Source organism: Sceloporus undulatus, chromosome 5 (assembly GCF_019175285.1).
Source record: "Sceloporus undulatus isolate JIND9_A2432 ecotype Alabama chromosome 5, SceUnd_v1.1, whole genome shotgun sequence".
In the NCBI taxonomy this organism is placed as follows: Eukaryota; Metazoa; Chordata; class Lepidosauria; order Squamata; family Phrynosomatidae; genus Sceloporus; species Sceloporus undulatus.
In genome coordinates, this window is record NC_056526.1 from 74,928,632 (window position 1) to 74,956,059 (window position 27,428).

The 27,428-nt window shown below is 40.5% G+C and overlaps 1 protein-coding gene across 6 annotated transcripts; it reads right to left on the minus strand.

Moving 5' to 3' along the window:
• Positions 1-1,789: 1,789 nt before the first annotated feature.
• Positions 1,790-27,428, minus strand: ZNF800 (zinc finger protein 800). Of its 6 annotated transcripts, none has more exons than XM_042468054.1 (5): positions 27,407-27,428; positions 21,151-21,258; positions 18,169-18,264; positions 8,304-8,447; positions 1,790-7,548 (listed from the first exon to the last, which is right to left on the minus strand). In XM_042468054.1, exons 2-5 carry the CDS (start codon positions 21,218-21,220, stop codon positions 5,063-5,065), a joined length of 2,796 nt encoding a protein of 931 aa, XP_042323988.1. In that variant the 5' UTR covers positions 21,221-21,258; positions 27,407-27,428; the 3' UTR covers positions 1,790-5,062. The 6 variants fall into 6 exon arrangements, with proteins under 6 accessions (XP_042323988.1, XP_042323985.1, XP_042323990.1 ...); XM_042468051.1 differs by lacking the exon at positions 27,407-27,428 and adding an exon at positions 26,894-27,024; XM_042468056.1 differs by lacking the exon at positions 27,407-27,428 and adding an exon at positions 26,898-27,003.

Consider the following 27,428-nt stretch of genomic DNA (forward strand, 5'->3'; position numbering starts at 1 on the left):
CTCACCTTCCAGCTCACAAGGGCTTTAGTAATCACTAACTTTAAAACTACTGATTTTAGCAGTACTGCTCTAAGTATGACAGTTTGGCTCTAACCCAATGGATTTACTTATGAATAAAAATGTGTAGAATTGTACAACCAGGATGAACAAACTGCTGGTGGCTATTCTGTGTCATTTGACTGAAATTCCACTAGGAATTAAAAAGAAAGTTCCTATGACTTCACAGAAATTATGAATACACCAGGCTGCCTCACTGAAATAAAATTAGGTTTGGGCCGGGAAATGGTGGCAGAAGCAGCTCCTTGATGCTTCCCCTCAAAGGGGAGTCAAAATTGGCTTCAAAGTATTTGAATTAGATATTTGTGTCTTGTCAGTTTTTCTGGATTAAAATTAGGCAAAGTTACAACATTAAAGTTAAAGGCTACAATCACTGCTGATGTAATCACCATTTTCTTTGCTTTGCCTTTTCATCCTTTTTGACATGTGTGCATTTTCTTAGTCCCATCTGTGCCTGGTTGCCTCCCCACACATTGCACAGCCACAATTCACTGAGGTTCCCTCCTCATCCATCCAGCCTTTAGGGTGAGCACAAAACAGTAATGCCTTCTGGAATTTTGTAAGTTCTTTGGCATTGTTTTCCTTATATCTTTGTCCTTTACATCCTTTGTTTCATGCCTCTAATTTTTACCCTCAACTTTGGTCCCAAAACCTGCCCTTGACTTATACATGAGATTGACTTATAGTTGAATATATACAGTAAACGGGACTGCTAATAACAGAGTGTCTTGGAGGGCTCTCATTTATAGGGCCAGCATAAGTCAAAGTAAACTTGATGGCAACAGCAACAAAAAAAATTAGTTATCCTCAGACTTCTTTAAACCTAATTAGTTAAATCTTCATACATCTGTACAAGACAAAATGTTTTCTTTCCTAAATTAATTTTATATTTTAAAAAGTGTGTTGTTCAACTAGAAATATTTTTAGATTAACTATGGCGGGGTACAGAGCGACAGAAAGAGGTGGCTGGTGGCCGCCTCTCTTTTCCGCATAACCGCGCCGCAGCATCCAAATTGCACGGCGCGACTATGCAGAAACAAAAGGACAGCTAAAAAGTGGCTCCTTTTAGCGCCGCTGCAAACTGCCCATCTGGAAGGCGCGCGGCAGTGGTCACAGCTGTGTGCACTGTGTATATGGCGCCACACAGCTGTGACGTCCTGGCAACGTCCTAGGGCGTCTGGAAATGGCACCCCGAGGCAACCCTAGCACATCGACAGGACGTACTAAAGGGCCCGTATGTACAGGGCCAGAGTTTTCAATTTAACCCTTTCTTTAAAAGTTAGACATACAGAACTAAGGCATAATTTCCCACAGTTTTTGCATCCAATGCCATCTGTCTGCCAGTGGAACGGAAATTGCTGGTGGAATGGGTTCTCCCTTCTACAGCCCTTTATAAACCTCTCTAAAGCCAGCTCCAAAGGGCCAAGAGATTTGTTGCAGTGGATCTGGTGAATACATGAAGGAAAAGCATGAGGAAATCCTACTGCAGGTGTGTAAAGGTCATTCATGTGAAGCTGGATAGTACTCAGGGTGCTCACTTCAAAATGGAGTCCTTCTCAACCTTCTTTGACAGTCAGAGAAGTATGCCTCACTGATTAATATATAAATCACCCTTAAAAACATTACAAAATGATATTCCCTGTACTTACTGTTCTTAGTATTGGAACATGCAATTCATATACTAGTACATGCAATTTTAACTAATAAGAGTAAAAGAGAACATTCAAAAACATTTGCCTGAAATAACTTCCAGTCCACTTTATTTCCAAATAAAGTACTTTTATCCAAGAAACATGTACATTCAACATAGAACATTTCCAGCAACAGTTACAGTCTATTTCCCATTCACAGTTTTTTTTTAGTGCAAAGCACTAGAAGGCCAAACATTTGTCTATCCATAAAATATTTTTTAAAATTTGTGATAAAATGTTTTAGATATATTTTATAGAAAAAGTATAAATGGACACAAGGTATTCCCTAAGCAAGGAAGTTAACCAGTAGTTTTAAAAAATAGGATTTCTTCAGATGTTCAATATTTTTAAAATTGTGACAATTTGACACAAGTCACTAAACATTTTTTTTTAAAAAAATTATGATGCACAAAAACCTGCCAAAAAAAAAATTCAGGATGGTAGGTACTATAAGTGATTATGAAACAGACAAGAACAAGCAAGCATTTTATAAACTTTACAGTGAAAGTCAAGTGCTACCTACAGTGGTCATTCAACATCTTGTGGGCAAAAAAAAGAGAGAGAGAAAAGAGAGAAAAATCTCATACTATCCTGCTTTAACAATAGTTTGAATATGACTTCTCTACCAAAAAAAAACTATATTTTCTTATGAATATTAGTGTACTGTCTTTTAAAAATAACTATTTAAAAAAACAACAACCAGGAGCTATTAAAGTGCTTGTGTATATATATATATATATATATATATATATATATTTTAAAATTAAAATAGGGGAATGTGGATCACTTGTAAACTTCCATATGAAAGACTATCCAATAATCTAACCATACAAAATCATTACGGATCTTTGCAGCAACCTCTGTACAGTCAAACTGAATACAACCCTACCCCAAAACATATTAGTCAACCAAGAACAGAAATTAGAAAGACGTCTAGAATTATGACAATTCAATTATAATTCATTCAAAGTATACTAAGAAACTGTTTGCTCACATACATTCATTTATAAAAAATATTTTTAAAGTACATCACACAGCAAGTATTTGCTTAGTAGTATATCACAAAATCCTTTTTAGCAAAATCAGGTTTAAGTATGGACCTTGCCTATGGGACAGATGTTCCAACTGTACATTTCTTAAAAAATGTTTGCAAAATTTCCCTTTTAAAACATACATTACCTATTACCACACTATTCTATTGCATGAATTAAGACAGTTGGCTTTCACTTGTGTCATTTTCAATACAGTTTAACTGCCATTGAAAAAGTTTGGACAAGGTTTATGAAAAGTTAATAAATTTAGTAAGAAAATAGTTTATAAAAATATTTTTTCTCACCTTACTATTGAAGAAATTAGTGGTGGTGATTCCAAATTTTACCACACATCACCTGATGTTAACAAGAGAGATTTATACCAATATTAAGTCAACTTTAAAAGGTGGTTGTTAATAGACAGCATGAAAGCTAACCACACTGAACTCAGGACATCTTTTGTCTCCAATAAGCTGACTGTAGTTTTGGTATTAATGAGCTGTATCCAACTTGTGTTCCTGATAAAGGCTCATGAGACAATGGAAGCTTTCATATATGGAAAATAAGGGTGACTTTCAGTAATTCCCTGTCCATTTCTAATTTTCACACTGCTCTGAGTGGTTTAACCAACTATCTGGAACAGACATGGATGGGTATGAGGGGGCTGCAATGAAAAGGAAAACTGTCAGGAAAGTCTTCCTCTACATTTGGCTGACAAAGGCGCGTTACAAAGGGGCATGCTAGGGTTAGGAAGGGGCGTATTAGGGTTAGAAAAGGGCGTCACTTCCTGACACCCTTAACCCTAGTACAGACTGAGTCTGTACAAAATGTGGCACCCTATGCACATGGGTGCCACCATGGGGACGTCACCACTGCGCCGCCTCCAAACGGGCCGGCGCGGAAGTGACGTCCTCGCACCGCATGAGGGCGCCTGGGGCTCTCTTTCGGCGGCCCCAGAAGGAACTCCATTTCAGAGCTCCTTCCACAATTTGCGTCACTGGCGCAGCCTCTACATGGCTGCACCAGCAACGCAAATGAGAAAGGGGCCGAGTGGTCCCTTTCTCCGCATCCCTGCCGTCATCAGGTGTCCTTGAGGCATGAAGCCCCAAGGACACCCCTTTCCAGGCTGCGGGGAAGCGGCCTTTTGCCGCTTCCCCGCGGCCTGGAAAGCAGCAGATCAGGGCCTCAGAGGCTGCTGCTATGGCAGCTGAGGCCCCGATCTGGCAGGGAAAGGGCCGGATACAGGCCGTCCCAAACAGGCGGTCTGTAACGCGCCTAAGGCATGCAATGGATCAAAGAGTCTTCCGACAGCAGATGGATACCAGTTGATATAATCCCCAAACTCATCTCTATTATATAGCCTTTAAAAACCCACCAATATCCCCACTAGCAACCTGAGGATGGTTTCCAAACAGCTGGGGTTTGTCTATCTATATCTTTTCACATTAAAAACAGAATACACAATGGAGACCTTGGAACTGAAGTATCAACAAACATGCTCTTAATGGAAAGAATTCTTAGAGATTAAGAATCTTTCATATAATTTCAAATACTTTACTAGTTACCCCAAAATATATTTCAGTTTCAACAAGTTAATGTCAGTTTCTAAAATATATCCATTACATAAAATGGAGCTGTAAAATATGATTCCTCCTCCTCCTCCTTTCTGAACAGAACTTGTGCGAAAAACACTGTCATGAAACTTCCAGATAAATGGGGCCAATTACTAAAAAACTTGTTCAGAGAATACAGGGATTTAAGAGTTGCATCAAAGAACAAAAAAGGGCATTTGTAATGCAAAAATGTGAGCTCTATAATTTAAAGTTATATACCATAATTTTAAAAGAGTCACAAGAATATTAGCATTTTGTGAAAACTCTATGCCCAAAAATGCTTGCCAACAAACTAAACCACAGTTCAGCAACAGAGCACTTACAGGCCATCTTCAGCCCACCAAGACTTTCTCTGCCTGGTCAGTACCAATGACGTGCAAAGTTAATTTTAACTCCCATGTTAGAATTATAGTACTACACTTCTAAACATTATGCCAATAACTCAATATAGAACTTTGTAGCACCAAACCTGTACAACTCAAACCGTACTAGATTTGATGTCTTTAAAGAAGTCAAACCTTTGTATCATGTCATGGGAGGGGGGATGGCTAGAAAGAATAAATGGAGTACTTTTTTCTCTCATATGAGGTCTATGAAGAAGAGTGTATTTGAGCAAGAAATACCAATGGAAAATTTAGCAAACATAAAAGAAGGTACTAGATGTTCCTCACTAGACACGAGCTTTAGATCTTGTATGTCTGCCTTTGGTTTTATTGTTTTCTTCATGAGAATGTGATGCGTTATGAGTCTTCTTGTGATGTTCTAGGAGAGTCTTTTTTGCAAATGCTTTCCCACATTTATTGCAGCTATGAAGAGGAAAGTTTTTTGTTACTTTTACTTCAATGCCAACATCACTGCCTTCGTACTTTTTACATGGTGAATTAGAGGTGATGTCCTGTTTAGAACCATTTTGTTTACCTTCATCCCTCTGAGGGCCTCTTTTTGCTACCTTATTTAGAATATAGTCAATGGGCTTTTTTACTGCTCTGCGTTCTAAACTAGCTGTTATTTTGCCAAGGTAACATGAAGGCTTCTTATGTACTACAGTTATGTGTCTTACCACATCACGCTTCCGGCGTGTTTCGTAAGTGCAGAGAGGACACCTATAAAATTTAACATATATGTTATTTCCATCTGTGTGCAATTCAATGTGTTTTGTTAAGTTTTGCTTAGATGTAAATTGGCGCTTGCACAGTTTACAGTAAAGCTTTCTAAAATCAAAACCAGCTGAAAGTCTTGACTTCCTGGGCTTTTTAGGACAACCTGCAAGTGTCTGATTACTTGGTTTAGCGTTTTCAGAGCTCTGCTTAACTTTATTTCTCTTAGTGGGAGGTGTACTTTTTCTTTCAGCAGATGCTGTACTTTTTCTCTCAGAGGATGATGCATTTTTTCTCTCAGCAGATGATGCATTTTTTCTCTCTGTAGCAGTTACACTTTTTCTCTTTGCAGATGGTGCACTTTTTCTCTGAGAGGATGGTGTATTTTTCCTCTCGGCAGATGATGCATTTTTTCTCTGAACAGATAGTGCACTTTTTTTCTGTGCAGATGATGTATTCTTTCTCTCAGCAGATGAAGCACTTTTTCTCTTAGAGGATGATGTATTTTTTCTGTTAACAGATGGTGCACTTTTTTTCACTGCAGATGATGCATTCTTTCTCTCAGCAGATGGTGTGCTTTTTCTCTCAGATGATGCATTTTTTCTCACAGCTGATGGTGCATCTTTTCTGTCTGCAGATGGTGCACTTTTTCTCTCAGGGGATGGTGCATTTTTTCTCTCAGTGGATGATGCTTTTTTTCTCTCAGCAGATGGTGCCTTTTTTCTCTCAGCAGATGGTGCACTTTTTCTCTCAGCAGATGGTGCACTCTTTCTCTCAGAAGATGATGCATTTTTCCTCTCAGAGAATGATGCATTTTTTCTATCAGAGGATGGTGTGTTTTTTCTTTCAGAGGTTGATGCATTTTTTCTATCAGAGAATGATGCATTTTTTCTCTCACTGGATGGTGTACTTTTTCTCTCAGACAATGGTGTTTTTTTATCAATGGCTGGTGTGCTTTTTTTCTTAGGAGATGGTGCACCTTTTTTTTCAGCTGACAGTACACTCTTTCTCTCAGCAAACAGTGCATTCTTCTTCTCAGTGCATACGGTATTCTTTCTTTCATTTGAATGATTTGTTACTTTCACATGATTCTGTGGAGAAACAATGGAAGGTGGCACTGGTTCTGCAGACTCTGTTGATTCCATTTTAACTTTCAGTTCTGCATTACAAGCATCATTGGTCTTTTTCTCTCTTTTAGTATTCTTGGTAGAAAGAGTTACCTTGTGAACAATTTGCATGTGTTTTTTAAGCATTACCTGGGAACTATATTTCCTCTTGCACAAAAGGCACTTGCATGTAGTTAAGTTGTACTCAGCCTTTGATAATGACTTTTGTTTTCGGGTCTTAAGAGATTTTTTAGCAGACGTTTTCCCCAAAGACAAAGGCTGCCCAGGTTTTGTAGCTATATCAGGTGTTATGGAATCTCTCCTCAGTCCCCTGTGCACTTCATCAAAATGCCTCCTCACATTGGCTTTTGTAGCAAAGGATTTAAAACATACAGGACAACTTCTACCCAATGTTACAAGAACATTTTTATTACGTCCCCTTCTAGTTGTTGGATTTGGTCTTTTTTTAATTTTAATAAATTTCTTCAGCTCTTCCATCTTTTTTTTGTGCACTTTTCTAATATGTCGGCGTATATTGCGTCTTGAATTAAATTCTTTTTTACAAAGACAACAAATTAATTGATGACCAGAATCAGAGTTAATCTTGCATTTCAACTCTGGCTTTGAGGATGGGGTTGAATCTTCTGAAGTCACTATTGCTTTGTTAGCAGCAGGAGGAGTATCTACAGTTTCTGATGCTGATGGAGGTGGAATTGCTTTAGGAGGTTCTATAGTAGGCTCTGGCATTTCTACAGAAGCTTGAGCAGGAGCGTCATCCATCTCAGTGTTCTCAACTGAGATATCAGCCCTTGAAACATACTGAAATACAGCATTTTGATTTGTTTCTATAGGTTCTAGACGAATTATATAATCTTGCTTGTCTACCCTTGGATATATAGCTTCTAGAAGATCACTTACGGCTTGGCTTTGTTTATCATTTATATGAGGAGAATCTGTAAATATAAAGAAAACGTTTAAATTACAGGTTTACAGTTAAAATACATCATGTCAGAATGAGTACTATAATCAGACCATATAGCATTCAGTCCCTTCTTTCTTAGGGCAGAGCCCATCAACTAATCTTACTCCTATGTTTTTCCCTTTCATATTTCTAGCTCCTCAGAAAACAAATACAGTATGCATTTTGTTAAGTACCATGTACATCCTGCCATTACAATATGTTAATATATTATTAAGAAAAGTGAACTGTGGCATGCAGATATCTTAAATAAAATTTAATTATGTTTTAAAGTAGTTTATTAATCCACAGATCACAAATATGGAAAAAACTAATTATTCAGCCTGCAAAAACACAAAAAAAATTGTATACAGTGGTGCCCCGGGATACGAAATGATCGCGTTACGAAATTTCCGGGGTACGAAAAAGTTAGATTGGAAAAAACTGTTCCGGGTTACGATATTTTTTTCGGGTTACGAAATTTATTTCGGCGCGAAATTCAAACGCAAAGTGCGGCTAGCGGCTTTCCAGCGCTAACGGAAAGCCTTTTCGGGTTGCGAAATTATCGGGTTACGAATGGAACGGCGGAACGAATTAATTTCGTAACCCGAGGTAGCACTGTATAAGTAATTTCATTTAACTATCAAGTAATTTTTCAAAATTCACATTTTAAAAATCATTTTTCTTAAAAAGCCAATGAAGTTGCCTGTTTAAATACTATATATATAATTATGAGACAACAAAACTTACTATCATCCATCCGGAAACTTGGAGGACAATAAAAATTTTTATGAGTTATTAAATTTGGTAGTCCTCTGAAGAGGCTGCGACACAATTTACATTCAAATATAGTGTCCACATCTTTCAGCAAAATATGCTTAAGCTGTTTAGTTCCTGAAACACACACACAAAAAGTATTGTTAGGCTTAGGTATATTTTGGACATCCCTAGCTGAAGGTAAGTATTTTTTAAAATTCTAACGATATAAACAGAAAAATGAAAACTATGCCTAAATTTGTTTCACTAAAATTATTAGGACTTAGATATTGATTAAAGTAAAGGTAAAGGTACAGTGGTACCTCGGGATACGAATTACCCAGCTTACGAATTTTTCGGGATACGAATAAATCCCATAGGGATTTATTGTTTCGGGTTACGAACGTTTTTTCGGGTTACGAAAAAACGTCGGCGCTGTTTTAAATGGAGCCGCGGCAGAGCCGCGGCTTTTTTTCCCATTAGCGCCTATGGGTTTTCGGCTTACGAAGGCTTTTCGGGTTACGAAATTAGCCGCGGAACGAATTAATTTCGTAACCCGAGGGAGCACTGTACTCCCTTTTGACAAGGTTGTCAAGTCATGTCCTACTGTAGGGGACGGTGCTCATCTACGTTATGAAGCTGAGAGCCAGCTTTGTCAGAGGCAATTTGTGGTCATGTGGCCAGCACAGAATGCTGCTTATCTTCCAACCAAAGTGGTACCTATTTTATCTACTTGCATTTTTACATGCTAGGCTGACAAAAGCTGAGAACACCCCATCACACAGCACTTGGGCCTCAAACTGCCAACCTGCCGATCTTGCAGTCAACAGAGTCAGTGTCTTAACTGCTTCAGCCACCGCGTCCCCAGATATTGATTACCCTTTGTATATTTAGTTTATTACTTTTATCAATTTATTTACATTAAATATAATCACAAATTTAAAGAATGATCATAGATTTCTGTTATAACTTCTAGATTTCAGCATAAAAATGATCATGGGTTCCTAGAACAAGTACCTGAGTGGCACACATGGTTTGAAAGATATAACAGTAGGCAATACTGGGCCAGGGAGCATATGGATTCAGGACACATCCTGCTATTTATAGGTTTCAAGGAAATGTTATTTCTGTTTTTGTTTGATGTTTAGACTAAAATATTCTGACAACATCCATGACCTGGGTATAATAATTTGTAGGCTTCCCACTTTCTTAAAAGTTAGCCTACTACTGATACATTATGTTACTCTGTAAAGGGATCTTGTAGCAGCTTTGAGACTAACTGGAAGAAAGAAACTGGTAGTATGGGCTTTCATAAACATGAGTCTACTTCTTCAGATGCGTGAGGAAGTAGGCTTCCTTTTCAGAGGAAGTAAGCTGAAATCTACAAAAGCTCATGTTACCAACCTCTTTCTTTCAGTTTCAAATCTGCTACAACATACTTTTGCATATTAGTTTTCCAGACCAACACGGATGTGTCTTTGAATTATATTACAGTGGTACCTCGGGATACGAAATACCCAGGTTACGAAATTTTCGGGATACGAAAAAATCCCATAGAGAATTATTGTTTCGGGTTACGAATGTTTTTTCGGGTTTTTCGCAAAGAATCGCGGCTTTTCCCCATTAGCGCCTATGGCAATTCGGCTTACGAAGGCTTTTCGGGTTACGAAAGCGGCCGCGTTACGAATTAATTTCGTAACCCGAGGCACCACTGTACTCTATTACACATATTCGGGCATGTATAACTTAGGTGAAGATTGCTTGGTCTGAACAGGGTTACAACTGACAAATCAGTCTATGTTTGTACCAATACCATCCATATTTCCACAGTGTCAAGTCAATATCTGTAGGGAAATTCAAGTTTCCTAAGGCTTCAGCCCTTGGTAAGGAAACAAAAATATCAAAAATATCAAAGCCAAGCCTGTGAGGGTCTAGCTTGTAAATCAGCAGAGCAGCAGAAACGGTCTTTTGTCTTAAGATGCTTCTATAAGGACTGAGGCTGACACAAATAGCTTGTAATTTAAAAAACAAAACTTTACTAATGGCTTAAATCTACATATACATGGAAGCTACATCCTAACCTATCTAGTGAATAGTTCAGGTAAGAGAAGAAGTTTGTATCTCACCATCTTTCGAAGGAAAGTTGAGAGAGCATGGTGATGGAGAGACGGAAGGGAAGGCAGGAGAGATCTATTGTGTGAGAGAACTTCCAAAGGAAGTTACTTAGATCACATGATCTGTTTACCAACTTACAAAGGTATTTATTGCCCCTGTAATTTAGCAGGACCAAATGGCATGCAAATAGAGATAGAAGACAGTAGAGATGCATGCAGAAAATCCTATCTATCTGAGGAGGGGGAGAGAGAATGCAATGATTTTCCAACAATATCTGCCTGTAAATGAACTTGATTTTTCAAATAAAATGCAATTCCATCCGAAACTGGTTGCAAGCGTTCATGCTGAATGAAGTTCCCAACATATATTTCCTCCAGCTTATGAGGACAAAACTGCAGCATGTTTTGTCTCTTATATCCCTAAAGTACCTCCACTCAGTTGTTCAGTCTTACCATCCTTCAGATATTCATGTAGGATTAGCAGGATTTAAAAAAAAAAGTAGAAATACATGTCCTATGAATATTGCATGGAGGCTGTAGGCCACCTTCTAAAAGAACCCACAGATACCATGTTGTCTTTTCCCCACTACCCAACTATCTAGCCATTGTAGCAATGGTGACAGGTACTCCTAATATTAACTCCCTTCAGGTCAAAGTTCAGCATTTCCATGTTGGGACGGAATTGTACATAGGTAACTGAATTATATTCTAGTAGAAATTCTAGGCCTTTGGATTGATGAAAGACAGGATATACTAATGCAATACTCTTTCAATACACTTTGCCTTCCAAGACATTAGAGCCGTGCCAAGCCAAACATAAACACACTATTTTTAAAATGTGCTTAAAATTTACACTTTTAGTTTTGGGGAAAAAAACAATACTTTGATCTGGAACAATCCCTTTCACGTCTGCTTTCTAATCAATTTACCATTCGGCTGCTATTTGTGTACAATATGTTTTGAGATGTTTTTTCTATCTCAAGCAGCATCTTCAGGAGAAACCAGGGAACGATTTTCACTTGCAGATTGCCACAGATCCCTATTCCAGAACAGGAAAACATTCTGGACTAAAACACTGTTGCTGGTTGTTGTTTTTGTTTTGTTTTTTACATTTCTTTTGCAAAGTATATGTATTGTAAAAGTGTAATTTCACAAGCAGAGATAATGATTTTGACTAATAATATGTGTTATTGCAGTCTCAAAAGCATTATAATTGTATTTAAATGAAAATATACTTTCAAAAAGCTCTCTAAAGTCTTTACAAATTTGAAAAGAATTCACTTATTAAATTGAGGGCAATGACCTATCTCTTCTGACAATCTACATAGCTATTTTAAAACTGTTATTTGTTAAGTAGGTGTCCTTTAAAAGAAAGAAAAAAATCTCTCTGTACACTGGCAAGTCCTCTTTACATTGTTAACATATCAAAGCATAACTCAGGCAGCATGTGTTCACAAGCATGTATTGAAATAAGGGGTCTGTGGATCCACACTTGAATGTCAGGGACTTTCCAACACAAAAGGTATGCAGGGCTTGATGTACTCTGAAGGACTGCAGCCAGAAAAAGAACAGGACTGGATGGCTGGAAATCCATAATCCAAAAACCTCCAAAATCTGAAACTCTTTGCCACAAACCACCCCTTCTGCCTCTGAAGTGGCAGATCTGGCACTCCTGTTCATTTGTCTCTCAGATCCTCTCCACCCTCAGGTCTCATACACAGGGCAGGCAGCCAACAAACAAGACATGAAGCTTGAGAGAGATGAACGAGAAGGAGCACCACAGCCACCACCATGAAGGTAGAAGCAGGTGGCTGGTGGCAATATGATGCAAGGGTGGGGAGAAAATGAGCATCTGTGAGATGGCAGAAATTCAAGCATAGTGCTCAGTGCAAATCCATGCTACCTGCCATTTTACAGATACCTGCACCTCCTTCCAGCTTCACATGTCTCCAGATTTGCAAATGCAGTATTGGAGTATACTATGCTGCTTATATATGCAAAACAAAGAAACAAACAAACTCCAAATCACTTCTGGTCTCAAGCATTTTGGACAAGGGATACCCAACCTATATAGCAAAAAATACATTCTATGCAATGACCGTATATACTTGACTAAGTCGAGAAATTTATGCCCAAAAATTGACCCTAAAATCCTGGGCAGACTTATATATGGGTCAATACACTAGTACTGCTTAGAAAGATCCTAAAATAAGCAAGCCTGGTGTCCATGTTTCTCTCTCTCTCTCTGTGTGTGTGCACGCGCGTGCGTGCGCATGAGGAGTTCCCAGTCTGATCTGCAAGCCTCCTCTTCCCATGGAAAAACTCCCCATTACACTCCACTTGCTTCTCTCCCAGTCCAATCTACAAGGCTTCTCTTCTCATGGAAAAAAAACCTCCCCATTTAACTTCACTTGCTTCTTTCCCCAGTCTGATCTGCAAGGCTTCTCTTCCCAGGGAAAAAACCTCCCCATTGAACACCACTTACTTCCCTTCTCAATCCAATGTTAAAACCTCTTCTCCAGCATCTGGAAATCGGTGTTAGGTGGTCAGGAGAGGTCCAGAGTAGGCGAAGGAGGGAAAGAAGTGGTATTTTCCCCTTTCCATCCTTCATTATAGCTCCCTAAGTTTTACCCTCGACTTATCCACGGGTCAAACTAAAATTCATGATTTTGACCCTGAAAACTTCCCTCAACTTATACGTGAGGTAGGCTTGTACACAAGTATATACGGTATATTTCTCATGTGACTATACATACCAGATCTAACAGCACAGTGAAACACAGGTTTATGGTTAGAAAAACTGTGTTTCTTGCTAGATGGTCCTTTATGTACATTTCTGACCCCTTTAATATGCATGCCTTTAAGGGTTTCAAATGCTTGGGTGCCCTCATTTCTGACAGTTCTTAGAATTATTACCAATAACTAATTATATTTACGATTATATTTATATTTACTATTTACTAATTTACTATGTCCCTGTTTCTTATTAGACAGGTTTTAAGTATGTGCACATGTCATATGTCTTTCAACCCTAGCAGACATGGCTGATGTTTTTCCCCTCTCAGATAGCTAACCCCTGAATTGCTGAAAAAGGAAGCCAACTGTACAACATCAGAACTATGGGGAGATTTTGTTTTACTCCTTAAATCCTAAGGATGGACGTTTTAAACCTTCTTACTATGTCTGAAGTAGTCTTTGTTGTACTCCATTTAAATTTGTAAAAAAGTAAATTCAATTAGTAATTATTTTCTGAATAAACTGTACTTTTAAAATATGAAACTGACCCTCTATCAAGCAGGGTGCCAAACCTCATGCATAAGATAACATCAAGGACCAGACTCCCGAAGATCCCAGACCCTCAGGGAGAAACATAATAGAATCCTATCTCCAAAAGGTGGATTGCCTAGCTTGAAGAACAAGGTAGGGTTGTCATCCATGCCTCAACCATATTGAAAACATGTACAAGGCTTGTGGCTACTGAACAGTACACACATGTATAAGGCCCCTGAGGAGTAAATCTTTATATGGAGGGCTGCTGGTAAAGTGCCTTCAGTTTTATACACTTCAATGAAATCACTGTTTATTACTAGCTCTGTTCCTTGCTCTTTTTTGGAAGCCTTGAGACCTGCTAACAGAATCTACCTGTCTGAACATCCAGTGAATTTGCCATCCTGCCACTTGGATTTCCTTTGCCCATCTTTCTTTTTCTCTGGATTGACTCTGCTGGTCTGAATCCTGGAATACCTTTACATCACTCTTACTTATACTTTAGTAAGGTCCTAATTATGGCTTGAACCTCGTACTGCTTTTTGACTCTATATTTGGATTATCCTTCCTATAAGGAACACCTCACAAGAAGGTAGGAGGCATGTTAATGGATCTCACACTCCATGGCTTCAATCTCACACCAGACTGAGGCACTGTGCTCAGCTCTGGCAACTCTATAATGTTTCTTGAAGGTTTTAACATATCTCATTTACAAAGGTCATTCTTACCCAAGAGAACTTTTCCTAGCAGAATGAAAAAGAATGAAAGATATGCTTTATTTCTTTTGCAGTCACCAATTAATTTATTGCTATTATTCACTCAGGTTATGGTTCTAAATAACAACTGTGCCACCTTTTGAAAACGTGAAGTCTCTACTTGTGACTTTTACTGAAGTACATAATGTAAAGTGGTAATTATATATTGCATTCTCAGGTGGGATTAGGATTCAGTGGAACACTTCTGATCCTGGAATGTTTTCCTTGCTCTGTAAAGTTGTGGCCACACCAACACCCTATTGGGACATTTTTATGAATAACATCTAACAGGTTGTCCCAAGCTCAGAACCATTACCAATTTAGCTGAGGCACAACACAAAACAGCATCCACTGAAAGTGAGAGCATGTTGTATGTTGGGACCTTGGAGCCCACAAGAAAGATACAGAACTCATGAAAAGAAAGAAAGATTTGTCTGAAGTGAAGACAATAGAAAATTACAGGAGGGAAAGAAGCAGGGAGAAACAGAGACGCGGATGCTATTATTGAGCCAAAAGGCAATATGCAACAGCAGCCAGGGACATGGAGGAAATATGTTTTGAAGAATAAGACCAAAAATAGAATAAAGAGCTCCTCATGAGGAGGAAGTCTTGCGGTCTAGTCCAAATATTTCCATCTGTTTTGGGCTGTGGCTATGGAGAACCAAGATACAAAAAGTTTCACCTTTGTCCTTTCCATAACCGGAAAAGCAGATCATAATGTACTGCAAGCTGGATGTATTCTTGAATGATACTGCTGGCCATCTATGACATGTTCAACCTGAGGCCCATTATCCCCACACACTGCAGATTTTCTGTTCTTGACTCCAAGAAAAGTTATATATGTGTGGCAGAATTTATAAAAGTTACTTTTTGAATGCATGATCCCAGAATCTCCCAGCCACAATGGTTACGTATTTGCTCATGTTTTTCAGTTAGCATGGGAGGGTGATCAATTTTCTTTGGAAGATAAGAGTTTCAACCATAACTTTTTATTTTAAAACAAAGGAGGTTGTTTCCCCCCTTTAGGAATAGTACTGTAAAACTAAGTTGGACATTTTTTTTCTAGCCACAATGCCCCTCTCCCCATTCCTTAAAAAAAAACCCCAAAAACTGTTAGCTGTTTAAAAGGGATGGTGTGGGTTACTTACACTATCCTTGAAGAAGATTTTTTCAAAATTCCCTTCCTCCATAAGTTAAAAAAATGCAGGCATGTATCTTAGGGGTTTTATTTCTATTTCAAGGACAACAACTTTTGGAGCAGCTGTCATGCACCACCACAGCCTGACTGGATTCATGGACAGGTGTATCTCAATTCATGTGCAGAGACCCACTTCTAAGTTGGCACCAGCAGCACTCCTGATAGGTTTGATTAAAGGCCTATTGCCCTGTCTGCTGAAGATCTGAGGGCCACCACTCAACTCCAGCAATTGTCTATGAGACTGATATCAATCTATAAGGTATGTCTTCAAATCCAGCCTCCAGCATGTATGGTGTCATAAGGTCCAGGCTCCTGGCAGAGGTGATTAGTCTCAGGATTAGTCTCAGACTAAATGTATATAGTAGGTGTTGTCTCCACATTGTTAAGTTTTTGCAGGATTGGATCCCTGAGAAAGGCAGGCTTTGGGAACCTATAGGAACCTATTTGGGTTCTGAGAAGACTGAGAAGGCAGCATCAAAGCTTAGTCTCAATGACTGCAGAGCATCTTTAACAGTGTATTTGTCTCTCTGCTCTTCACCCTTGGCTTACCTAAAGGCATGAGATCCTGTCTGATCATGGAAGCTAAGCAGAGTCAGCACTGGTTAATCTTGGATGGGACATCATCCAAGGCACTGTGTTTCAGAGGAAAGGAACTGGCAAACCACCTCTAAGTATTCCTTGCCTACAAAAACACCATGAAACTAAGGAGGTTGCTGTAAGTCAACAGGTGACTTGTCTGTGTTCCACATTTTGCTTTTTCCCCATATTAGTACTGTATATACTTCCCAGGAAACTTCTCACAACCTAGTGATAATTCCTTGTTATTCCAGCTCATGGTACATGTTGCCGCAGTACACATACAATACAGCTTGAGAATGTAAAACTTATGAACCGGTAGTCACTTTTGGGTAAGAGGTATGTTTTTATGCTTTCTGAAGGCATACTGGAAAAATCTTAAACAAATATCCATTTGAAAAATATTAAGTTTTCACTTCACCAAACACATGTGAATACATACTGAACGTGGCTATAAATAAAAGCAGATTACTTTGCTCAAGCCAAAGAGATTCCACCTAAATGTTAGGAGGAACTTCCTGACAGTAAGAGCTTTTTGACAGTGGTGGAGTCTCCTTCCTTGGAGGTCTTTAAACAGAAGCTGGATGGCCATTGGGGGGGGGGCTGCTTTGATTGATATTTCCTGCATGGCAGGGGGTTGGACTGGATGGCCCTTGCAGTCTCTTCCAACTCTACAACTCTATGATTTTATGAAATTAGTCACTGCCACCTATGTCTGGAGGCTGATTCAGGCTTTATGAAATCTTCTTAGATTGTCCTCATAAAAGCCAGATATACCGTAGCTTCGTGTTCCCCCTCCACATCCAAATAAAAACATTTTCAAAGGTTTAATAGACTGAAAAGTACACAGCTGTGCAGAAGATAATAACATTAATAGGTAATAACTAATACAATTCCTCTCGACTTTAAAACAACTGGATTTAGATCTTATAAAAAATTTGTAAATGTTTTGCAATACAACATTTTTAAAAGAATACCAGTTACAGTAAGTGGCTTTTGTTACGTTAAGTTCCTGGAAGGTATTGAAAAATCAGTTAATAATCTAAAAGTGACACCAAGCTAAAGGATTCTTTTTATTCTTTTGCTAATAGTATTTCTTTTTCCTGAGATTCATAGACATAATTCCAAACCATAATTTGTGAGTTTAACTCTGGTTTCACATAATGTCTGAATGACACATCCTCCTTGCCAGCGGCCTGTTTGGGACCTTGCTGGTGGCCCATTTGGGACTGCAACTGTGTTCTGGTTTCAGAAAGGGCTGTGCCATCACCAGTCTGCTTCACCCCCTTGTTACTTTTTCAGAATGCAGCAAGATGGCACAAAAAAGCATTACCATAAACCAAAGCTCACAGTGCAAAAATGCCCAATGTCAGAAAGAGGAGATCCCAAATTCCTGAACACAGGGCAAAGAAAGTACTTCTTCATACAACACAACAAACATAACAAATTCACTGCAAAATATAGCAACAACCACTAGTCTACAAGACTTTTCAAATAGTATAGCCTGATTAAGATAAGAATATTTTATTAACAGCAATGTACCATATCTAATAATATTTTCAGCATTTATATACTACAATGAATTTACAAACTACAAAAATGGTTTATACTTGAAATGGCAGTATCAAATATACTAAAGTACAACCCATGAACATTACAACAGGATAGTATTTAAAATACAGATAAACCTGTTTCTCAAATTAATCATCCTAAATGGAATTTCCATATACAGATGCACTACAGTGTCAAGTACAGAGGAGTACAAGAACACTGTGATTATCTAGGGCAGCTAATGGAATGATAGAGTAGGTGGATCTAAGTTAGATCTAGTGTGGTCATGTTTATCTTTGTAATATAAAACTAGTAATCTGAAGTCCTAAGAAACCAACAAGGCCATAAAAATATCCTAAAAACTTAAATTAAATATACAAAAAGGAAGCTACTCGTACCTGATCGAAAGCATTCAATAATTTGTTGAATGCCAGATTTTGAAGTGTTAAGAGGCTGCTGCAATAGAGGAGGATCCCCTGGTTCCAGCATGTGCACTGCAAAATGTTTAGAATAAGTGGTAAATGACAAGATGAATCATATCCACTGTGGTACATATTTGTATGGGCCTAAACCAAGTTGATGTTGGTGTTCAGCCATCAATGCAACATTCTTCTTCCCTTCTCCTCTACAGCTCTCCATGGTACATGAAGTCTGGCACCCGAGAGTGTCACAGCACTTAAGAACAGATTGGGAAATATATAGGCCAGCTTCAAGAAGCAAATAACTGTTTCTCTCACAGTTCTGATGATGAATGGAGATTACAGATAGCTCAGATATTATAGCACTTTACCTATAAATAATGATTATATATAGTATATACAAAATATCTGCAAGGAATCAGATTCGATACTTGTTTACTCGAAAATAGGTTTTACTGTGCTTAAGAGAACACAGTTACATTCTGATTGGTTCCCAGAAAATGTTTGCATATGTCTGCTCAGACTTTTAAATATCCCCTTTATGGACCTTATCCTCTTTTTAAAGAAATTTCTTCTTTTTTTAAAAAAAAACAACAACATACCTGCTCCATTAAATGTTGCTACACTTACAGTTTTCTTGAAACATATACAGTAGAACTATATAAATCAATGTTATACCAACACAGTTCCCAATCTGTCCACGAGTCAAAAAAGTTGGGAACCCCTGTTCTACCTTCTTCTTGCTTCCTGTGATAGGCTGAAAGCCATTTTAGCAAGGTAGTTTCACTGTGTTTATTACCTAAACTACTTTTACCGATATAGAAAACTATACAGAATTTTATTTCACGGAAGTTAAAACTAACTGTTTATCTCCACAGATTTTCCTTCGTCATCTATGATCAATCCGGTAGAGGAAAACACTACCGGGGCCAGAATGTCCGTAAGAATGTCTCCTCCGATGTGAGCCTGCCTGGAACTTGAAATCCTCAACACAAGCCCTGTGAGGTTAGGTTGATCGGTACATGTAACAAGGTTTTCTCAGTAGCAGCAGTCTCATGATGGGACTTCCCCCCAAGCAAAGTAAAGCTGACTCCATTCCTTTTGAGTTTCTGATAGGAGCTAAGAAAGTGCTGTTTTACTTGGCCTTTGAGAACTGAAATAGTTTTGGCTTTTTGATGTTCTGTTTTTATGATTTTTTGAGGTGCCTGTAATCTGTTTTTAAAAGTTTTTTGTTCACATATTATAGTTGTTTTTATCCATGTTATCTACCTTGGGAATACAGTTGGCCCTTCGTATCTGCAAGGGTTCCATTCTGAACCCCACCTCACGCCCACAGATGGCAAAAAATGTGGAACTTCAACTCCAGTTCTTCCCAATATTGACACGACATACAAATTGAACGTGAGTTAATAGTGTGATATAGCACCTTAAGAGGCCAATGTGATTCTAGGCTGCATCAATAGAAGTATAGTGTCTAGATCAAGGGAAGTAAAAGTGCCACTCTATTCTGCATTGGTCATGCGTCACCTGGAATACCGTATCCAGTTCTGGGCATGACAATTCAAAAAAGGATATTGACAAACTGGAGCATGTTCAGAGGAAGGCAACCAAAATGGTGAAGGGCCTGGAAACCATGCCCTATGAGATGAGACTTGGGTGTGTTTAGCCTGGAGAAGAGAAGGTGAAGGGTTGACATGACAAACCTGTTTAAATATTTGAAGGGATGTCATATTGAGGATGGAGGAAGCTTGTTTTCTACTGCTCCAGAAAACAGCACATGAAACAATGGATGCAAGCTATAGGAAAAGAGATTCCACCTAAACATTAGGAGGAACTTCCTGACAGTATGAAATGTTTAACAGTGGAACCCCTCCCTCCGAGTGTGGTGGAGTCTCCTTCTTTTTAATCAGAGGCAGGATGACCATCTGTCAGGTGTGCTGTGATTGTGTGTTCCTTCATGGCAGGGGTTTTTACTGGATGACCCTTGTGGTCATCCAGTAAAACTCTATGATTCTATGACTATGAGCGTGACCGCACTGGTGTGGCAGCATGCACACGCTGCCATTGGGGAGAACAGGACCTGAGGTTGGGAAGGGCCAACTGTATTTTTAAATATTTAAATAAATAATATCTCATAGAAACTAAGGTGGGTTACAAACGGCCCTCAAGGGGCCGTTTTCCCCCCGCCGCCATTCGCTGCGTAGGGAAGCCCCAGCTGCCAGACCGCGAGGCTTCCCCGCGCAGCAAAAAAGGAACGGCGAAATGCCGCTCCTTTTTGGAACGCGGAAGTGGGGCCGCGAGGGGTGGAGTGCGCCCTAGCGACGTCACTTCCGCCGCGACACATCTGGACGCACAGCGTCCAATACGTAAAAATGGCGGCGCCCATGCGGATGGGCACCGCAAAAAAGTACGCGCTCTGCACGTACTGGGAGGAAGGGCCGTCAGGAAGGTAAGAACCTTCCTAACCCTAATACGGCCCTTCCTAACCCTAGTACGCGTGGAGCGCGTACTTTATGGCAGTTTGTAACCCGCCTAAGAGCATAATATCCCTAAAGCAATGTTATGTGACAGTCCTATGTTAGTTATACAATCATTTTAGAAAACCGAGAACATAGTGTCTGAAGATGAGCCAGTGTGGTACAGTGGTTTTAGTGATGGGCCAGGATTCCCACAGCCCAAAATTTAAATCTCCACTCAGCCATGAAAACCCACTTGGTATCCCTCAGTGAGTCATGCTGTCTCAAACTCAGAAGAGGACAATGGCAACCCCCCCCCCCCCACCTCAAACAATTTTTGCCAAGATAAGTGTTGCCTTACAATCACAATAAGTCAGTAATTACTTGAAGGCACACAACAACCAGAAATATCTGTAAATGTCCTAATAGTGCATGATTTTATCCTGATGACTTCTTATTGAACCTAAAATTTAAAGAAGCTCCATCATTAGATCAATTCTGTTACCTGGTTCACAGCAGCCATGGTGATGGTGGTCAGTCTGACAATACTTATCCCTTAGTGGCATTTTCCACATCAACGTACTACTTTCCTTCTACATCCAGTTTCTTCTTTCTGCTTAAATAAATAAATTCTCTGTCATTTACTAGAAAATATAAGGTTTTGCAATTCCACATAACACATATATCAAATACCTGATCTGTGAATCAATCATGAACACTGAGAATGTATATTTCAATATATACAGAGAACAAATATACATGTAAAAGACAGTCATTTGCTTAGCATTTTTTTAAGATGTAGTGAGCAAGAAATCAATGGTTGTATCAGCCTGGTTCATGGAAAAAATAAGAAGTTTATCCCACACTGGGGGAAAGACCCATGTCATTTCTGAGTCAATTCAAACCAGCCTAGTCCCCCACTTCTATCTATCCAACTAACCCTTTCTCCTCTTACTTCAGCAGGACTTGAACAGAGCAGTTGAGGAAGGGATCTTGGAGATGTCTCATCCACACGGTCACCATGAATCGAGGTGAACTTGATGGCAGTTAACAATAAACACCAATATACTGTTTGCCAGATAAAGCATTTGATACTACCATGGTCGTTCACAATCATGGTGAATCACAACTCCTCAGGTAGTATAGATCTTACCTTAACAGTACTGCATTCTGGCATTCATAACAAAGTGTATTCACTTTTCAATTTAGGAATGACCCCCAAATGTCTTATACTTGCTGCATATGAAAAGTCTAGAGCAATGATTCCCAAAATGGGCAACATGCCGTCTCCGATGGACAGAGGAAAGATTCAGGGGATAGTGAGGAAAATGGAGGCAGGTGGGAACTTCCAGTCAAAGTATTAGTATGCAAGGAAGAGAAGGAGAACCAGAGCCCTTTAGGACCATGGTAAGGATGAGAGGCGCATTAAACTTATTTTCAGGGTTCCTTAAAGCCAACGCACAGCCTTGCTGAATTTGTCTTGTGTGGTGGTGTCCCCCACTCTTCACCTATCTGCACAAGTTCACTCCCTTAGCTGTGTCTTCTGCTAGTAGTGACTGTGGCAGTTGGGAAACACTTGCAAAGCTTAGGTACAGGACGTTACTTCTGTGGCTCAGAGCGGCACCATTTTGGGACAGACTAACTGGACCAAGTGGTTAGAGCACGTAGTGGCAGGGGAGAAGAGGTGGCAAAAGGAAGCTTTCATATTTGGGACCCTTTCACATTTGTGCGCTTTGCTGTGACTTGGCTGGCAGGCTGGAGATGTGGTGCCTCTCCTGCTTTCTTTTACCAGATAGGCTAAGATGTAGAAGAAACAATGTTTGTATGTATGGGGGCAGGAAGAAAAACACTTGAAGCTGTGTGGGGAAGACATGTCTCTAGGGAAGGAGGGGGATGAGTATCCAGGGTTGATTCTTGGAAAGAGTCTTTTGCTTTGGAATGGCTCCTGTAATTAAAATCTCTCCCTTTTCTCATCCAAACCAGTTTCCAGTTCAGAGCATGTGGCCTTTATAAACCCACGACACACATACCAGTTGTGCCCTGACAAAGAAAGCTTGAGAGTCCTTCTTGATCAGGGAGAATCTTGGAGCAGCAGCCAAGCAACTGGCTGAGCAGCGACTGAGAGGCTCTTCCCTGTACTGGCCTTTGCCACAAGGCTGGCATGGGCAAGAGGCATCTCAGTCACTGTTCAGTTACTGCTCCCAGGGTGACTGGATGCAAAGGGAGAAGCAACTAAGATTGGTTGGTTTGAATTTGCAGTAGAACAGTAGACCTAATATCAAGATATACACATTGGAGGGATGATACGGTTGTCACCCATGAGGAAAAAGGGCGGTAGCCCAAAAAAGTTTGGGTACCACTGATCTACAGCATCACTCAAGGCAGATTTTAAAACTGTAGTGCCTAAAGGTATAGGGCTTTTGCCTAGAAAAGACTAAAAACAATTTGATTGAGATTTCCTGCATGGCAGAATGGGGTTGGACTGGAAGGCCCTTGTGGTCTCTACCAACTGTATGATTCTAATTTCAAGTAGTAAAACTGCTCTTAAAATAAAATTTAAATTATCATGGCCTACAGTTATCTCCAAAAGCTGAACACTGACAATCTATTAAACTCTTTGAGTTCAAAAGCTGTTTTGTATTTTAAAAGAATGCGAGAGGGAAAATATCTAACTTCTGAGGCTAAACATTTAAATAGTCATGTATTTTAATTATTATCGTGCCCTTCTAACTGGATTTAGGATTCATTCTAAACTTCAACAGGATTATTTATTAATCAATACAGGTGATCTTGTACTCTTGTCAAAACTTCCAGAACCTGACTACAAGGTGTTTTATTCTCAAATTAAAACTCTAAACAATAAGAGTTTGGGGCACTTATGGCTTGATCCTATGCGCATTTACTTAGAAAGGTACCACTTTTTTGTGGTAAGATTGGCTGCCAAAGAAGCAGAAACTGAATTATGCCCGTATTCTTCCAGTAAATGTTCCTCACCTTCCCCGCATACAGTGCCAAAACAGAAATCTCTCTTGTTTTACAAATAAACAAGTCTACATCTTGTAAGCCGCCCCAATTGCATTTTGTAGAGAGGTGGGATATAAATAAATTCTATTATTATTTTTGATTATTACAGTGCACATGCATTTTGTGACAGAAGCAGCATAGGATAAATGCTATATGTTAGCAAAACTACTAAATGTAGTTTTAGTACTACCACACCAGTGCGGTCACACTCATAGTCATTACTAAATGTAAACTGGTATAGCTTCCCAAATTTAGAAAGCAGGAAAGCAAGTTCAAATGAAATATTTCAAAACAGTAACGTGATAATTAATTAATTCATACTTTTCAAAGTAATTCAAGCAGCACTGCTTTAATATAATTTACTTTGAATCTGGCCCCATGCATTCATTAGGCAACCAAAACTCATCTTACCATGCCTTATACACCCGCATTACATAACATAATACAGGGCACCCGTGTTATACGGGGCTCAAGGGGCAGTGCGTCCCATTCAAATGTTTCCAATGGGGCTCAAGCATAGGTGGAATTTGCCTTACGCGGTGGGGTCCGGAACTGATCCCCCACGTAAGGCAAGGGCGGACTGTACTATTTTTACCAGCCTTCTCTACTTACTGTTTGCTATTCTCCAGATTTGCATGCATTACTAAATATGTGACACATCAACTATGAAGAAAAGATGATTAAATCTCTTTCTCCCACTTTCATGGTGCTTTATATTGTCTAATGAGTGTCATCAGCAAAGTCTCCTCCTACACCTTCTGTACCTAGCCTGATGTACTTCTCTGTATGAAAACCACCAACTTCAAAATTCAGTGCCAAGAATTCACTCTGTTTCCATGACTCCATCACAAGTGCATGAAGCATGAGTATATCTGATCACACACAGAAAATCATCTTCTTCAACTGAACAGACAGAGAAACTCTATCTCACCTATGTGCTGCATGTAAAGATTTGTCAAAATAACGCTCGCACTCCAAAGGAAAGCTGAAGTAGTTATTAACTTTAATAATTGTTATATACCCTGAATTTTCTCTGAAACCAAAACTCAAGGCCACTAGTGAGCATGTGTAAAATCATGCCACCACTTCCACCATCACACAGGAAACAAATGGAGATCCAGCATCCAACTCTTATCTTCTGAAAGGAGCCATTTCAGCATCATTTGTCAAGCTGACATGTCCCTATGGCAACAGATCCCGTCTGAGGTTGGAAGCAAATCTGGGCCAGCCCTGGTTATTACTTGGATAAGGGACCCCTGAGGAATACCAGCTAGTGTAGGCTCTATTTTCAGAGGAAGGCAATGGCAAACTATCTTTCAACTGTCCTTGTCTAAGAAAGCCTTACAAAATTCAGGGTGACTTGAAGGGACACACAACAGACTCTGAAGTTTAGAACAGGGCAAGGAATGGGCAGAAGGTCAGTCAGAACCGACTGGGAAATATGGGGTTTCTGCCATTGAACAGCAAAAGTTTGCAAGCCCAAGTTGTTTAACATCATGAACAACTTCCCCTCACTCCATCAACTGGGGGGAGGAGAAGCTTGGGGTAACAACAGCAGGTTTTTGTATGGTAAAAAAGGAGTTCATTTCAGTTCTAGTCATGGAAAAAGGGCTCCTGGGCCTAGAAATGCATTCAGATACATCCTGCACTTTAAACCTTAGTGTATGCAGTGTGATCAAGGGGGCTCAATCGTCGTGTTTGTGGAATCTCCTCTTTGGAGTTTTTTAAACAGAGGCTGGATGGCCATCTGTTGGGGATGTTTGATTGAGATTTCCTGCATGGCAGAATGGGGTTGGACTGGATGGTCCTTGCAGTCTCTTCCAACTCTATGATTCTATGATCATTCTCTTCCTTGAGGCAGCCTCTTAAGTGCCAAAGTTGCTGGACCACTGCATACACTGGGGAAGGATAACTTCTGGTACTCAGGAACTCTAATTTCCATCAGAACCCCCCACCAGAGGCTATAGAAGAGACCACAAGGGCCATCCAGTCCAACCCCATTCTGCCATGCAGGAACTCTCAGTCAAAGAATCCCTGACAGATGGCCATCCAGCCTCTGCTTAAAGACCTCCAGGAATGGAGACTCCATTACTCTGAGGGAGTGTGTTCCTCTGTCGGACAGCCCTTACTGTCAGGAAGTTCTTCCTAATGTTGAGGTGGTGCCTTGGGCTCATGTGGGGATGTTTAGCCTGGAGAAAAGAAGGTTAAGAGGTGATATGATAGCCCTGTTTAAATATTTGAAAGGATGTCATATTGAAGAGGGAGCAAGCTTGTTTTCTGCTGCTCCAGAGAACAGGACCCGGAACAATGGATGCAAGCTCCAGGAAAAGAGATTCCACCTGAACATTAGGAGGAACTTCCTGACAGTAAGGGCTGCTCGACAGTGGAACGCACTCCCTCGAAGTGTGGTGGAGTCTCCCTCCTTGGAGGTCTTTAAAGAGAGGCTGGTTGGGGATGCTTTGATGGAGAGTTCCTGCATGGCAGAATGGGGTTGGACTGGATGGCTCTTGTGGTCTCTTCCAACCCTACAATTCTATGGTTTAAAACCTTTTTGTAAACATCTTTGTTCTTCTGGAACCTGCCTTGGGCCTCACCCTGGGGAAGAGACAAGGTGGCCTATGAATAAACTACATAAACGTGGAGTCAAAAGGCAGGGACTAAGGTCGGAGGGGTGGCCCTCTCCAAGGTATTACTGGACTTCCACCTTCCCACACCTCCCCTTCTCTCCCAAGGCCCTTCCCACAGCAAACAACAGGAGGAACTAACCACAAGGAGCTGCATCTAAAAGACCATCCCCTCCATTAAAACAAGAAACCAAAACTCATGCCCACATACCACCCACCCTGAACCACGAGTAGCTCGCTCCGTGGGATGCTGAGGAAAAACACACTGCTTCTTGTTTGTTTGGTTGTTGTTGTTGTTATATCCCACCATTCTCCCAATATAGGGACAATATCCACACTGGGGAAATAACCCGGTTTGGCATCGCTTTAACTCTTTCTTTGGCTGAAGGGCTATGGAATTCTGGGAGTTGGAGTTTGTTGTGGGCCACTCCAACTCCCAGAATTCTATAGCCCTTCAGCGAGATAGTGTTAAAGCGCTGCCAAACCGGGTTATTTCCCCAGTGTGGACGCAGCCATCATCGTTTCCAGTTACTAGTTTCTAGTTCCCAAAAGCCGCTTTTAAAGAGCACGTAAAACTTGACAGAGAACCGGATCACAGACCCACGCTTTCCCTCAAGAGTGTCCCCCAGGCGCGGCGGCGGCGGCGGCGGGAGGCAGCGCTTCAAGGTCTGAAGAAGTTCCCGCGGCGGCTCCTGGGGAGAAAAAGGAGGAGGCGGCACTCGCTCTCCCGCTTCCTCCGCAGCAGGTGACAGGGGCTCCGCCGGGGAAAGGAGAAGAGAGCGAGGCGGAAGGCGTCCCCTCCCTTCTCCCTTCCCTCCGCTCTCCTCCTCCCTCCTCCGCCGACTGACTGACTGACTCTGCTGTCCGCGCGACGCGACCCCGGAGCCGGATGGGCGCGAGGAGGGCAGGAGCCGCGCAACGCGCATGCGCCTCACAACCGAGCACCGCAACGCGCATGCGCCGAACCCGGCTTCTCCTTCCCTCAAACTCACTCTCACTTCTCTCTCTGAGGAGACTAGTCAAACTCTTTCTTTCGTCCCTCCTCCCCCCTCGCGCGCGTGCGCGTTCCATTATCATCCGCCCCCCCTTCCCCGCCCGCGCAGCCAATCGTACACAGGTGCCTCTCGCGCTGCGC